This window comes from Odocoileus virginianus, chromosome 12, assembly GCF_023699985.2.
Source record: "Odocoileus virginianus isolate 20LAN1187 ecotype Illinois chromosome 12, Ovbor_1.2, whole genome shotgun sequence".
Lineage (NCBI taxonomy): Eukaryota > Metazoa > Chordata > Mammalia > Artiodactyla > Cervidae > Odocoileus > Odocoileus virginianus.
Window position 1 is genome coordinate 4,126,476 of NC_069685.1, and position 15,119 is coordinate 4,141,594.

The 15,119-nt window shown below is 43.9% G+C and overlaps 1 protein-coding gene across 1 annotated transcript in view; it reads right to left on the reverse strand.

Annotated features, from left to right (window-relative positions):
• MND1 (meiotic nuclear divisions 1) overlaps nt 1-6,268 on the reverse strand; it is an 85,462-nt gene extending 79,194 nt beyond the window's left edge. The window contains exons 1-2 of the mRNA XM_070474736.1: nt 6,204-6,268; nt 515-580 (exon numbers count right to left, since the gene is read on the reverse strand). Of these exons, the coding sequence (XP_070330837.1) occupies nt 515-580; nt 6,204-6,206 (69 nt within the window). The 5' untranslated portion in view covers nt 6,207-6,268. The remainder of the gene's footprint in view (nt 1-514; nt 581-6,203) is intronic.
• Between the last annotated feature and the right edge of the window lie 8,851 nt (nt 6,269-15,119).

The following is a 15,119-nucleotide window of genomic DNA, read 5'->3' on the forward strand; positions in this document are numbered from 1 at the left end:
CCCGATCCCCCCTCCCACCTCCCTCTCCACCCGATCCCTCTGGGTCTTCCCAGTGCACCAGGCCCGAGCACTTGTCTCATTCATCCAACCTGGGCTGGTGATCTGTTTCACTATAGATAATATACATGTTTCAATGCTGTTCTCTCGAAACATCCCACCCTCGCCTTCTCCCACAGAGTCCAAAAGTCTGCTCTGTACATCTGTGTCTCTTTTTCTGTTGTGCATATAGGTCGACCCAGGAATTGAACCCAGGTCTCCTACATTGCAGGCAGATTCTTTACCAACTGAGCTATCAGGGAAGCCCCTGAATAGAAGAGACTCTACAAACACTGTGATAGGGTTCTTTCATGCTCCATAGCCCACAGGAACCACAAATGTTTGTTGAATTTTACTCATTCTTCAGGAAATTGGTTGGTATTGATTTCTCGTGAAAAAGGTACAGTTAACACTGGATGACATATACTTAAAGAGAAAATGGCACAACATACTAAAAATCTTAAGGGAAACAACTTACCGTCTCAAAAAATATTTCCATCATGCGGGTTCTCTTTTCCTCTGCACTTAGTCCTTTTTTCTTCGACTGAAGCACAAAAGTTAGGCATAAAAGTTAAAAAGTAAACTGCTTTAAAAACAAAAAACCAATGCTTTTTAAGACAACTTGGTTCAAAACATTATTAGAAATAATGCACGGTCTCGTCTGAGACAAGAGGGTTAATAAATCTCATAGCCAGGCCTTGTGGTAGGTGCTGCCATTACAATAACTGTGGTTGAGACAGTCTGGCATTTTGTAGAAATTCAATATGTATCAAATGATCAATAAATCACTGTATCTACCTTCAAAAGAGTTAATCTCTCAAAGAAAATAAACAGACATAAGATGCTTCTCACTGATGAACCGGTACATGCATAAATTGCTACCCAGGACAGAACGAATTAGTTCTACCCAGGAAAGAGAGAAAGAAAGGTTAGCTAGGAAGGCAAGAGATGAGTGGGATTTTGGCAAGTTGAGAAACAGTGAGGAGGGGATCCTGGACAGACCACACATAGGCACAGGGTGATGGAAGTTCATGGACTGCTACAGAGAGACAAACACTTAGGGGGCGATTATTAAATGAATGAGGGTGTACAGGGTGTGGCAGATGAGATGAGAGAGGTTGTCTGGCGCCAGATTACGCAGGCTGACTGTCCAGTTAGAGAGTAGAGTTTACTCCAGGCAACTTAGGAGCAACAGGGCAATTTCTAAAGCAGGGAGTCAGAGTAACGTAGCATGTGGAGGGCAGGATGGAGGAAGGAAAACATATGCAAGTAGAAAATGAAAGCCTACTTCAGGTGATTATTATCCTATAGCTACCCTTTAGCAAATCTGAAGTTAAGATAATTAAGAGTAATGGAAATGTACTGCTAATAATAAATTTTACTCTATATTTTATAGAGTATATACCTAAAGTCTGATTTTTCAAAAAACCAAATTCCCTCAAAGCAAGTACTTACAGAAAATAACAAAGAGAAGGAGAACCATAATCCCTAGTGCTCTCATGGAAGATTCCACATCAATGTTTTTGAAATAATCTGCATCTTTCTCAAAAATTGCATGGGATTATAGGGGAATATGGGCTTCCCAGGTGGTGCTAGTGGTAAAGAACCCACTTGCCAATGTGGGAGATATAAGAGATGCAGGTTTGATGTCTGGGTCAGGAAGATTCCCTGGAGGAGGGCATGGCAACCCACTCCAGCATTCTTGCCTGGAGAATCCCATGGACAGAGGAGCCTGGTGGGCTACAGTCATGGGGTTGCAAAGAGTCAAGACACGACTGGAGCGACTTAGCATGCATGCACACATGCACAGGGGTATAAAAACTGTTTAGCAAGAACTTTAAAATACACCACTTAAACAGACATAAATAAGTCAACAATAATAAACCTACCCAATCAAAGCCTGCATCAGAAGTGAAAGGCAACACTAGACAGGGAAAGGAATTTGAAACTGCCGTTCTGAATGCATTCCAGAATATATGGCCTAGAAACGCAGGCACTCATTTTCACAGCAAATTATCCAGTGTTCCTTGATGAGATGATTGTATAGGTAAAATAAGTAGCTTCAAAGTTAATATTTTTCTCTTTTTCCTCTGTCCATTCTCAAATACTGCAGTTCCCCAGGTTCTTTCTCTATTGATCCCCTCATCTCCTCACATCCTTTCTTTGATCTTACCTGTTTTCATGCTAAGACCTCAAATCTTTATATCTCTGGGCTAGATGGGGGCCTGAATTCCAATCACATTTAATTACCTGCCTGCTGAACAGACTCAAACTTGGGCGGTCTAAACCGACATCTTCCTCTCCCACACCTCCTCCCCAAACCTGCTCTTCTGGATCTTGAGTAGTTAGATGCCTGGTTCCTACATCTCTATTTCACATCCAACCAGTTACCAAATCCTGCCAATCTCTGTGCTTAGCTGTTTCTCAAATCTATCCTGTCTGCTTCATCCCTAATGCCTCCACCTAAGCTCAGGCCTACTTTAGATCTGCAGTCTGCTAACCACACTCTGCCCCATCCTCTAAGGCCACATTCCATGCTGTCAAAAAGCAAATCTAACTAACGATGCCTCTCCCTTGCTTAAAACTTTCCAGTGGCTCCCAACCACCCAGGAGTATCTAGTCACCTAGAGTGACAGACAAGGCTCTCTACCACTGGATCCCAACCTATCTCTCACAGCTCCACTCCCCACCTCACATTTACCATAACACGAAGAGCTAAGCAAGTGAAGCTGTAATACAAAAACTCCTGTAGTTCTCCACTTGCAACATGCTCTTTCCCATTTCTGGGCCTTTTTTTTTTGGTCCCATGCCACAAGGCATAGCTTGTGTGACCCGGGATTGAACCTGGGACCTCTGCAGTGAAAGTACAGAGTCCCAGCCACTGGACCACTAGGGAATTTTCTCTGTGCCTTTTACAAAATACTGTTCAACCTAAAACACTTTCCTCTCATGCAAATCAAAACCACAGTGAGATACTCACCACACCTGTCAGAATGGCCATTATCAAAATGGCTGAAAATAACAAATGCTGGTGAGGACGTGGGGAAAAGGGAACCCTCGCATACTTTGGTGGGAATGTATATTGCTGCAAAAACTGTGGAAAACAGTATGGAGCTTTCTCAAAAAACTAAAAATATAATCCAGCAATTCCACTCCTGTGTGTATATATCCCATAGAAGCACAACTTCAAAAGGATACAAGCACCCCAATGTTCATCTTGGCATTATTTACATTTGCCAAGATATGGAAGTAACCTGTGTCCACAGAAGATGAATGGATAAAGATGTGGTACACACACACACACACACACACACACACACACAGATTCTTATGACTCGATCATGAAAAAGCAGCAACATGGACGGACTTGGAAGGCTAAGTGAAATAAGCCAGAGAAAGATAAACAATATATGATAACACTTAAATATGGAATCTAGAAAATACAACAAACTAGTCAACAAAACAAAAAAGCAGCAGACTCCCAGATAGAGAACAAACCAGCAGTCACCAGCAGGGAGGAGGAGGGGCGGGCATAGAGGGGTAGGGGAAAGGGGGTATTATGGGATCATATTGTGCCCAAAGATTGAGAAAACAGTTTTTCTCAGCCTAGAATCTGGAGGTTAAGTTAGGGGCACTGTGGGGCTCTTAGGGCTTCAATCCGTGGCTGCATCACTGGAAAACAGATCCAACGCTTTAGAAAAGGCTCCTAACATGTTAGTATTATAAACTGCTCCTTGAGAGACCCTGGACTTCACAAGAATTTGCCTCGCAGAGGTAGGCAACGGGGAGAACCTAGTGTCCTGAGGGCATGCAGTTTTAGGAAAGCTCTTATCACTCAGCTCAGCAGCTTATGAGTGACTCAAGAAACATGGATGAGCTCCCCAGGTGGCCCTAGTGGAAAAGATACTGCCTGCCAATGCAGGAGACACAGGACACACGGCTTTGATCCCTGGGTTGGGAAATCCCCCGGAGAAGGGAATGGCAATCCACTCCAGTATTCTTGCCTGGAGAATCCCAAGGACAGTGGAGACTGGTGGGCTACGACACATGGGGTCGCAAAGAGTCGGACAGAACTGAAGCGGCTTAGCATGCACACATGTTATCATCGGTTAACATTGGTTTCAGGCTAATTTATTCATCACTCTCCTTAACCACTACAAAGAATGCTTATTTCTAATCACGGTAGGAGAGTATCATGGCCAGAGTTAAAATAATTAATGTAAAAGGATGCCATATTACTTCATATTTAGAAATTTCTCCAAAAACATCAAGGGCTCAAGTAAAATTTAAGATTAAAGAAAATCTCCTAATAGTATGTTAGAGATTCACTCAACACTTGACGTTAGGAAAATGAAAAGAATCTTCTCCTATTATAAGTTAAAAAAATCTTAGTCAGGAATTCCCTGGAGGGCCAGTGATTTGGAACTGCAGGAGGCAGTGTTTCGATCCCGTGTCAGGGAATTAAGATCCTACATTCTGCACAGTCAAAAAAAAAAAAAAAAAACCAACCCTAAAGTCAGCCCTGTTGATCACTAGTAAAATTTTGAAAAATTAAAAGTAGATGATAGCTGCTGCCTTCAGAAGTGGCAGACCCCACCACGTATCTCCAATTTCAAAAACATGCTTGGACTTATAACAATTGTCTACCCAGCAAGCATAACCATATTGAAGCAAACAGCTATTAATTAACAATCAGGAAAGAGAAGAAAGGTTATCTTTGTATAACACTAAACTTATTTCTTAATAATACACGAAAAGTGGGAACTATGTCTCTTACAAAAATTTTTGTTTCATGTTTCTCCATTACCAGAGGTGAACATCAGAGAAGAGTTAAAGGCACATTAAACCATTTACTATTAGAAGGTGATGCAGGTGTAGAGTTGGTCGGTAAAAGACAAAAACAAAAAAAGCTAACACAGTAGTCAGTTGTATCTGGCTAGTAACTATAAACAGAAATATATGAGGGCGCACTGGTACCAGATTTAAGTGTGCTTGTTTGGTTTCCTCCATCATTTTATGCCCAGGTGGCTGGGCTGTTAGTCTAACCACAAAGAAGCCGTTATCAGTTATGATTACATCTGGACAACTACCTTCAAATAAACACTGAACAACCTAGATCCCCATCCACCACTAGCTTGGCAAAATAAATAACGGCCACTTAACTGAAATACGATATTAAAATCTGTGATCCATTTCATTAGACGTTGATTCTCTGCCAACAGAAGTGGGGGGCAGCGAGAGAAGAAACTCTGAAGGTTTATGAAAATGATTTAAACTCGCAAAAACAAAGAGATGAGTTTGGAATCTAACCAAGACTGAACTCACTGGGCCACACAAGACCACGTCTGACCAATCAGTGCAGTTTCCTGAGCGCACTCGGTCGGGTCAGACTGTCACCCTGCGGACTGCAGCCCGCCAGGCCCCTCTGTCCATGGAATTCTCCAAGCAAACACCGGAGTGGGGTGCCATTCTCGTCTCTGGGGGTGGGGGGATGTCTTTCCCACCCAGGTCTCCCGCGTTGTGGGCGGATTCTTCACAGTCTGGGCCACCGCGGAAGCCCGGGTGCTTCCCTGATACAGCAACTTTGGTAATGCGTCCTGCCCTTCAGTAAAAAAAGGTGCATTTTCACAGAAATCCTCTAACTGGCATAAAGTGGAGATTCTTTCGGTCCCTTTAGAAACTGTGAGGAATTCTGAAACGTGCTCTACAGGCTACAATGCACAAAACCATCAATCGCCAGAGATCAAGCGAAGCCCTCGGGCCCTCAACGTCCCTTCCCCCACGGTTCTCAAGCGGGGGCGGCGCCTTCTGGTGGCCGGAGGCGGGGAGCCTGGGCCCGGCTTCTGAAGCGACTCTCGGCCTTGTTGACAGGTTGCTGAGCTTGTGAGACACCAGGGGCACGTTCTCGAACGCTCCGCATTTAATCTAACCGGCCCGGGAGGGCGCGAGGGGCGTAAAGCTGGGGTCCCGGCACTGCATGCCTGCCTTGGACTGGGGTAGCGGCAGCCGAAAAGCGCGGGGCTGACGCGGCGATTGACCCGGCGGGGAGGCCGGCCCCCGCAGCCCGCCAGGGGCCCAGGGCCGGGCCGGGGTCCCACACGGCCGGAGGGCTAAGCGGCCGGACCGTGGGAACGGAGGGGGCCGGGAAACGCGCCCCGGGCTCTTACCATGGCGCGGGCGGCTCGTCTTCCGGCGGCGGCACCGGCACGCGGCGAGGGGCGGGGCCGGCTCGGGCGGGTTTGATTTTGGCGCCGACTCCGCTCCGCGGGCGGAGCAGCGAGGGGAGGGGCAGAAAGACCAGCCCTCGCTCCTGCGGCGCGCAGCGACCCCTGGCGGCGGCGGCGAGCTGCCGGTCGGTGGGCGGGGCCTACTCTGGGGCGGGGCCTGCTTGGTCCCGCCCGTCCGCGGCCCAGAGGCTGGCCAACAAGCTCTCGCAGCTGCTTCCGTCTTTTCCGTCCTCGGTGCTGACTGTAACCCCTCACTTTTTTTTTTTCCCCGAGAAGTCTTGAGCCCTCGCCTTTGACGTCATTCTTCACTCCGCGGAAACCGGCCCAAGTTTGCCTTAAAAAACTGATGCCTTTTGGCCGCTGGGCAGGAAATACTGCCTCCGTCCATCCGGATTTGCCTGGTCTCGGGCGGATTTTCTTTCCTCTTTTTAATTTTATGCCCCAGCTTTTACGTAACCGCTATCCACTGCTTTTCCAGATTTTAAAAATTCCCTTGTTTATATGTTTGCCTTTCTTTTAGGGTTTTTTTTTTTTTTTAATAGAAGAGAATGAATTTCAAATCAAAGCAGTAAAAAATATGCTACCTCATTACTTGACAAGGTGCTAGAAAATTAACTCAGATTTTTTCAGTTATTCTGAAAATTGTGTTATCTTGAACCATTTTAAACTATAATGATTTCACTAGAAAGGAATGTTACTAAAATAGGAATTTGCATTGTAATAGGGAAGAACCTTTGAATCTTATTATAAATTGATAACTAAAGGGATGTTGCCTCTAAGCTTAACTAGGTATAATGGCTCATCTCTGGGAACCTTGCTTCCCAGGTAATGAGCAGTAAACTAAAATACCAATGTTAAGCTCACAGGAAACCTCCTGACCAGACCCTCTTGTGAATGACTGCAAGAGGGAAGAAATTAACACACCCCTGTGACTCTGCTTGCAGTGCAGGAAACCCAGGTTGGATCCCTGGGTCAGGCATATCCCCTGGAGAAGAGAATGAATGGCAGCCCATTCAGGATTCTTGCCTGGAGAAGTCCATGAACAGAGGAGTCGAGTGAACTACAGTTCATGGGGAGTTGGACATGACTGAGAGACTTTCGCATTTTCCAGAGGCTGATGGGAACCAGGAAGTGTTTGACTTTACTCCCTCTCCTTTTAGTATAAAAGGAACCTGAATTCTAACTCAGGCACCATTGGTCTTTGGGGCACAAGCCCACCATCTTCTTGGTTTGCTGGCTTTTTGAATAAAGCCATTTTATTGAATAAAGCCAATTTCTCGACCCAATACATTGTCTCTTGATTACTGGCGTGTTGTGCAGGGAGCAGTATGAGCTTAGACTTAGTAACAGCATCTCCTGTTGCTTCTGACAGAAGCAGGATAAGGATATATTGAATTACTTAGAGTTCCATTAATTTGGTTTTTTCTAGAGTTCAGTATAATTCTGTTGATGGTACATGATTTTAAAATAATAAAAGACTATCCATTTAGTGTTTTAATATTAGAACTAGAAAATTTATAATTAATGCACCATACCCTAGATTTTTCAAGGGGCTTCCTAGGTGGTACAGTGATAAAGAATCCACCCGCCAATGCAGGAGACACAAGAGATGCAGTTTCGATCCCTGGGAGGAGAAGATCCCCTGGAGGAGGAAATGGCAACCCACTCCAGTATTCTTACCTGGAAAATCCCATGGACAGAGGAGCCTGGTGGGCTACAGTCCAGGGGGTCGCAAAGAGTTGGACACGGCTGAGTACACATGCATGCACAATGACCCTAGATCTCTCATGTGTTGCTCAAGACACAGCTGAAATTAAGTATGTTAGTAAAAAATTAAAGTGATATTTAAGACAAATATTAAGCAATTAAACTGGTGTTTATGTAAAGTTTTCAGAATAAAGGTGGCATTTGTGGGAAGCTTTATCTTATTAAAAAGCCAAAAAAGGTCCGTCTAGTCAAAGCTATGGTTTTTCCAGTAGTCATGTATGGATGTGAGAGTTGGACTGTAAAGAAAGCTGAGCACCAAGGATTGAAGCTTTTGAACTGTGATGTTGGAGGAGACTCTTGAGAGTCCCTTGGACTGCAAGGAGACCAAACTAGTCCATCCTAAAGGAAATCAGTCCTGAATATTCATTGGAAGGATTGATGTTGAAGCTGAAACTCCAATACTTTGGCCACCTGATGGGAAGAGCTGACTCGTTTGAAAAAACCCTGATGCTGGGAAAGATTGAAGGTGGGAGGAGAAGGGGATAGCAGATGAGACAGTTGGATGGCATCACCGACTCAATGGGCATGAGTTAGAGTAAACTCCGGGAGTTGGTGATGGACAGGGAGGCCTGGCGTGCTGCAGTCCATGGGGTCACAAAGAGTTGGACATGACTGAGTGACTGACCTGAACTGAACTTACCTTATCTGCTCTCAGACTGCCATACCTTCTGCTCCATCAAGAACAGCCTTTCTTGGGAATTCCTCTTTGGTCTAGTAAGGTTAGGACTCAGTGCTTTCACTGCCATGGCCTGGGTTCAATCCCTGGTCAGGGAACTAAGATCCCGCAAGCCATTCCCATCCTTCCATCCTTTAAATGCTCAGGGAGGCCTCTGAGTCTTTTTCTCTCTGCTTCCTCATGCCTCCCCACAACAAGATAGGATCTCTGTACAGTTTTATCATAGCACCCTGATCCACTTTGTGATTATTTACTTGGACAGCTTCCTTCTAATATCAGACACCTTTCTGTGGCAAAAACTGAGCCAGCCATTGGGTATCACCAAGGCTTAGTAAAGTGCCTGACACATGATGGACACTCAAAGTAAGTTAAAAAATTACCAGGTTTCCAAGAACATCACCTAGTTGTTGGCTTAGGGATAACTAGATATGGTTTTCAGGTGAAAAAACAAAGGATATTTGGAAAAATCTATATATTTGCATCAAGTAGTGCTTTTCCATTTACTATTTTCACCAACAGAATTCCAAAACTATCTGATAGACCGTTCAGATGTCTTGAGATGCTCCAAGTTTTGCAATATTATGGAGCAGGCAGATGTAGTATGTAAGTTAAGTATGAAAGCAAATACATATTTGTAGCATCATGAATTTGGATCAAGTATCCACCACCTAGCTTTTGTTATAGTACTCAAATGGCATTGGTTTATTAAACAGATTGGTGTTTTACAAAATCCTTAAGCACACATTAATTTCATTTTAAAAAATTTGAATATCTGCTGCCTGCGGAGTATGTGAGGATGAACCAGACAGGCCACACCTTTCAGTGTGGCCTTTATATGCCAGTCAGTGCTGCCCTTCCATCTGGGTGACTGCCGCTTGCCCTAGACCTTACCATGTAGAGGGGCATGTTGGCCCCACACCAGCCACATCACTCCCCACGGCCAAGGACTGTGCAGACCCAAAGGGACATGCCCATCTGTTACCCACAACCTTTCTTCTAGACCAGGAACCTGATGGTGGTTTAGACACTAAGTCATGTCCGACTCTTGTGACCCCACGGACTGTAGCCTACCAGGCTCCTCTGTCGTTGGAATTTCCCAGGCAAGGACACTGGAGTGGGTTGGCATTTCCTTCTCCAGGGGATCTTCCCAACCCAGGTATCGAACCCAGGTCTACTGCATTGCAGGCAGATTCTTTACCGACTGAGCTACCAGGGAATCCCTACAGGAATTTGGGGAACCCAGTGTTCCTTGCCTGTCTTAGTTTGAGTTCCTGGAAGAACAGAGACTGAGGCAGAGATGTGCTGAAATAGGCACACCTCTTTATCATGCTTCCCTTTCTTGCACTTAGCAGACATTGTGTATTGTACACATTGAAGGTTTGTGTCAACTCTGTTGAGCAAGTCTATTAGCACCATTTCCCCAACAGCATTTGGTCATTTTGTGTCTCTATTGCACATTTTGGTAATTCTTCCAATATTTCAAACTTTTTAATCATTATTATATGCTATGGTGACCTGTAATCACTGATGCTACTACTATTGTTAATTGTTTTGGGACACTATGAACCATGCCCATGTAAGACAGAGGACTTAATTGACATGTGTTGTATGTGTTCTGACTGCTGCACCAACCAACCGGCCATTTCCCCATCTTTCTGTTTCCCCTTAGGAGACAGACAAAACAATTCCCTCAGACAAAACAATATTGAAGCTAGGCCAGTTACTAACCTTAAAATGGCTTCTAAGTGTTCAAGTGAAAGGAAGAGTCACACATCTCTCACTTTAAATCAAAAGCTAGAAATGATTAAGCTTAGTGAGGAAGGCATGTTGAGAGCAGAGACAGGTTGAAACTAAGCTCTCCTTCACTGAACAGCCAAGTCGTGGGTGCAAAGGAAAATTTCTTGAAGGAAATGAAAAGTGCTGCTCCAGTGAATACGTGAACGATGAGGAAGTGGAACAGCCTTATTGCTGATGTGGAGAAAGTCTGAGGGATCCGGAGAGACAACCAAAGCAGCCGCCTTCCCTTAAGCCAAAGCCTAGTCTATGGCAAGGTTGTAAACCTCTTCAATTCCCTGAAGGCTGAGAGAGCTGAGGAAGCTCCAGGAGAAAAAGTGTGAAGCTAGCAGAGGTTGATTCGTGAGGTTCAAGGAAAGAAGCTGTCTCCTAACACCACAGTGCAAGGTGGAGCAGGCAGTCTTGATGTAGAAGCTTCAGCCAGTTATCCAGAAGATCAAGCTAAAGTAATTAATGAAGGTGGCTCCACTAAACAAATACATATTTAGTGTAGAGAAAACAGCCTTTTATTAGAAGATTTCACGTAGGATTTTCATAGCTAGAGAAGTCAATGCCTGGCTTCAAAGGACAGGCCGACACTATTAGGGGCTAATGTAGTCAAAGCCAAGGCTCACCCACCATTCTCGAAATTCTAGGGCCCTGAAGAATCCTGCTCGATCTGCTCTGCCTCTGCTCTATAAATGGAAGAACAAAGCCTGGATAACAGCACCTCTGTTTGCAACATGGTTTACTGAATATTTTAACCCCACTGCTGAGACCTACTGCTCAGAAAAAATATTATTTCAAGATATTACAGCTCACTGGTCACCCAAGAACTCTGATGGAGATGTACAATGAGTTTAATCTTTTTATGCCTGTTAACACAACATCCATTCTGTAGTCCATGGATCAGAGAGTAGTTTCTATACTATTTTTTAAAGCATTATTAAGAAAAACATTTTGTAAGGCCATAGTTGCCACAGGTAGTGATTTCTGTGGTGTATCTGGGCAAAGTCAATTGAAAGCCTTCTGGAAAGGATTCACCATTCTAGATGCCACTAAGAGCATGTGTGGTTTATGCGAAGAGGTCAAAATATCAACAATAAGAGGAGTTTGAGAAAAGTTGATTTCAACTATGACTCCGAGGGGTTTAAGCCTTCAGTGGAGGAAGGAACTGCAAATGTATTGTAAAGAGCAAGAGAGCTAGAATTCAAAGTGGAGCCTGAAGATGTGACGGAATTGCTGCAGTCTCATGATAAAACTTGAAAGAATGAGGAGCTGCTTCTTACGGATGAGTAAAAACAGTAGTTTCTTGAGATAGAATCTCGTCCTGGTGAAGATGCTGTGCAGACAGAGGATTTAGAACATTACATAAACTTTGTTGGTCCAGCAGTGGCAGAGTTTGAGAGGACTGGCTCCGATTTTGAAAGGCGTTTTCTGTGAGTAAAATGCTATCAAACAGCACCACATACCACAGAGAAATCATTCATGACAGAGTCAATCAATGCAGCAGACTTTGCTGTCTTATTTCAAGAAACTGCCACCGCCACCCCAACCTTCAGTGACTACCACCCTGATCGGTCAGCAACCACCGCCCTGGAGGTAAGATCTTCCACCAGCAACAAGATTACAGCTCCTTGACGGCTCAGGTGATGGCTAGCATTTTTTCTAAAAAATTTATTGAAGTATTTTTCAGCGGTATTTTAAAATTATGGTATGTATATTGTCTTTTAAGACATAATTCTACTTCACACTTAATAGGCTACAGGATAGTGTAAACATAGCTTTTTTCAGCACTGGAAAACCAAAAATTTCATGTGACTTTATGATTCATTTGGGAGTGAGGAAGCAGTGAAGATGAGACAGGAGAGGAAAGGTGTATATATTTCCACTAAAGGTATGTACATTTCTCTGGCATTTAAAAATCTTTACAATCTTTTTTTTTTTTGCCCAAGAGAATGGAAGTTTGTGGACGTCTCAGGTGAACACAGGGGAGACAGCTTGTCCTCACCCAACATGTGAAAACTTGAACTTTCTATCATTGTTATTGACACTTCTTTTTTTTTTTTCATTTATTTTTATTAGTTGGAGGCTAATTACTTTACAACATTGCAGTGGTTTTTGTCATACATTGAAATGAATTAGCCATGGATTTACAAGTATTCCCCATCCCGGTCCCCCCTCCCACCTCCCTCTCCACCCGATCCCTCTGGGTCTTCCCAGTGCACCAGGCCCGGGCACTTGGCTCATGCATCCAACCTGGGCTGGAGATCTGTTTCACCCTAGATAATATACATGTTTCGATGCTGTTCTCTTGAAACATCCCACCCTCGCCTTCTCCCACAGAGTCCAAATGTCTGTTCTATACATCTGTGTCTCTTTTTCTGTTTTGCATGTAGGGTTATCGTTACCATCTTTCAAAATTCCATATATATGTGTTAGTATACTGTAATGGTCTTTATCTTTCTGGCTTACTTCACTCTGTATAATGGGCTCCAGTTTCATCCATCTCATTAGAACTGATTCAAATGAATTCTTTTTAATGGCTGAGTCATATTCCATGGTGTATATGTACCACAGCTTCCTTATCCATTTGTCTGCTGATGGGCATCTAGGTTGCTTCCATGTCCTGGCTATTATAAACAGTGCTGCGATGAACATTGGGGTGCACGTGTCTCTTTCAGATCTGGTTTCCTCGGTGTGTATGCCCAGAAGTGGGATTGCTGGGTCATATGGCAGTTCTATTTCCAGCTTTTTAAGAAATCTCCACACTGTATCCCATAGTGGCTGTACTAGTTTGCATTCCCACCAACAGTGTAAGAGGGTTCCCTTTTCTCCACACCCTCTCCAGCATTTATTGCTTGTAGACTTTTGGATAGCAGCCATCCTGACTGGCGTGTAATGGTACCTCATTATGGTTTTGATTTGCATTTCTCTGATAATGAGTGATGTTGAGCATCTTTTCATGTGTTTTTTTTTGCCATCTGTATGATTGACACTTCTTTTATGGCACCTACCTTAATTTGTTCTGTATATAGGTATTAACACTCTTTGAACCTTTTCATCTGGGACATAAACTCCTTGAAAACAGGGACAGTAACTCTCTCTGGTAACCATGCCTCGTCTCTCATTGTTTCTTCTGGAGCGCTGTCTAGCCTCACGATACTGAACTATCAGTTCTCCCCTGGAGAGCTTGCTCTCTTGCCCTCTTTTAGCAAGGCTGGGTTGGCGGTCCCCCCAACACCTCTCTGCCTTCCCCCCGGGTGAGTTAACAGCTGCTAGCATCCTTGGCCCCTCACAACAGCCCATCCTCCTCCATTCTCAGCGGGGTGATGACTGGGCACACGGGGCAAGTCTGAGTCGTGGTGGGAGCCTCAGGGGTGTGTGTGTCCTCACTCCCCTGGTGAATATCCCTCTGCCCCAGGGATGTGATATTACCTAGCAAATAAACACCACCACAGGCTGAAAGAGACACCACAAAGAGAAGGGAAAAGTCTTTCCATTCTTTTGAATGAGGGGTCCTGCATTTTCATTTTGTACCAGGCATCGTAAATTATGTAGCCAGCCCTGTACATATTCATTTAAGTCTCATTCCAGTAGCATAAAGCTCCATGGGAACTGGGACCTTTTTTTTTTGGTTTACTGCTATTCCCTAGTAGCTAGAATGGGACCCTAGACTCAGTAAATATTTGCTAATGAAGGTATATAAAAGCAGTTCATAGTGTTGTAATTACCTGGTCTAGTTCAACAACCACAGTGTCAGCTCTTAGAGACTACAGGTCTTATTATTTGTCCTAACAGCCCTTACACATAGCCCAAAGTCTAGTATACCACAGGTGCGAAGGCGTTTGTTCAAAGACCACAGCAGTAAAAGAGAGGCAGGAAGCGGGCTGCGGACAGACTGTCATCTGCCCTCCTGTCTCTTATCCTAGGCAATAACAAACTGCACCTCTAACTGAACCTTTTGTCTGCTCTGGAAAGTGCTGTCTTTGGCTTTACATGCACCAAGTTCCTAAAAAGCAATCTGAGATATACGAAAACCTGGGCAAGTGCATCACCCTCAATCTGACTCCATAAAACCTCCGAAGAGGTCACAACAGCAACAACTATTTGGTTAAATGGAAAGAGTAAGTGAAAAACAGAATCAGATGTCAGTAATACTAATATTCACAATTACTAGTTAGCAGTGTAACGCTTGGTCCTGTTTCTCATTTTTGTTGTTTCTTTCTTTTTTTTTTTTTCATTTTTGTTGTTTCGTCTCTCCTTCCCAGACTAATTCAGGTCCCCTCTTTCAGACTTTTCATCTGTTATGGAAATTTAACCCTCCAAGAAGTAAAACAAAGAAGTTTTTGTAGTGTTCCTCTATTTTTAACAAAGGCTACTCTAATCGTAATAACTTCTAGTGTTCATCTCATCACACAAAATATAAATCATGGACTTAATGAAAAACCAAAAAGCCTATAAATAAATCAGGAAAAATGCTGTATGCATATGTTTAAACCAATGACTTGTTCACAATCAATGAAGAAAGACAAGAGTCCTTTATAAGAGAACACATGAATAAGCATCAAGTTCACACACTACTCAAGACTGAGGGCTTACCTATCCTTAGGCCTTGTGGGGCACCGCAGGTTAGACGG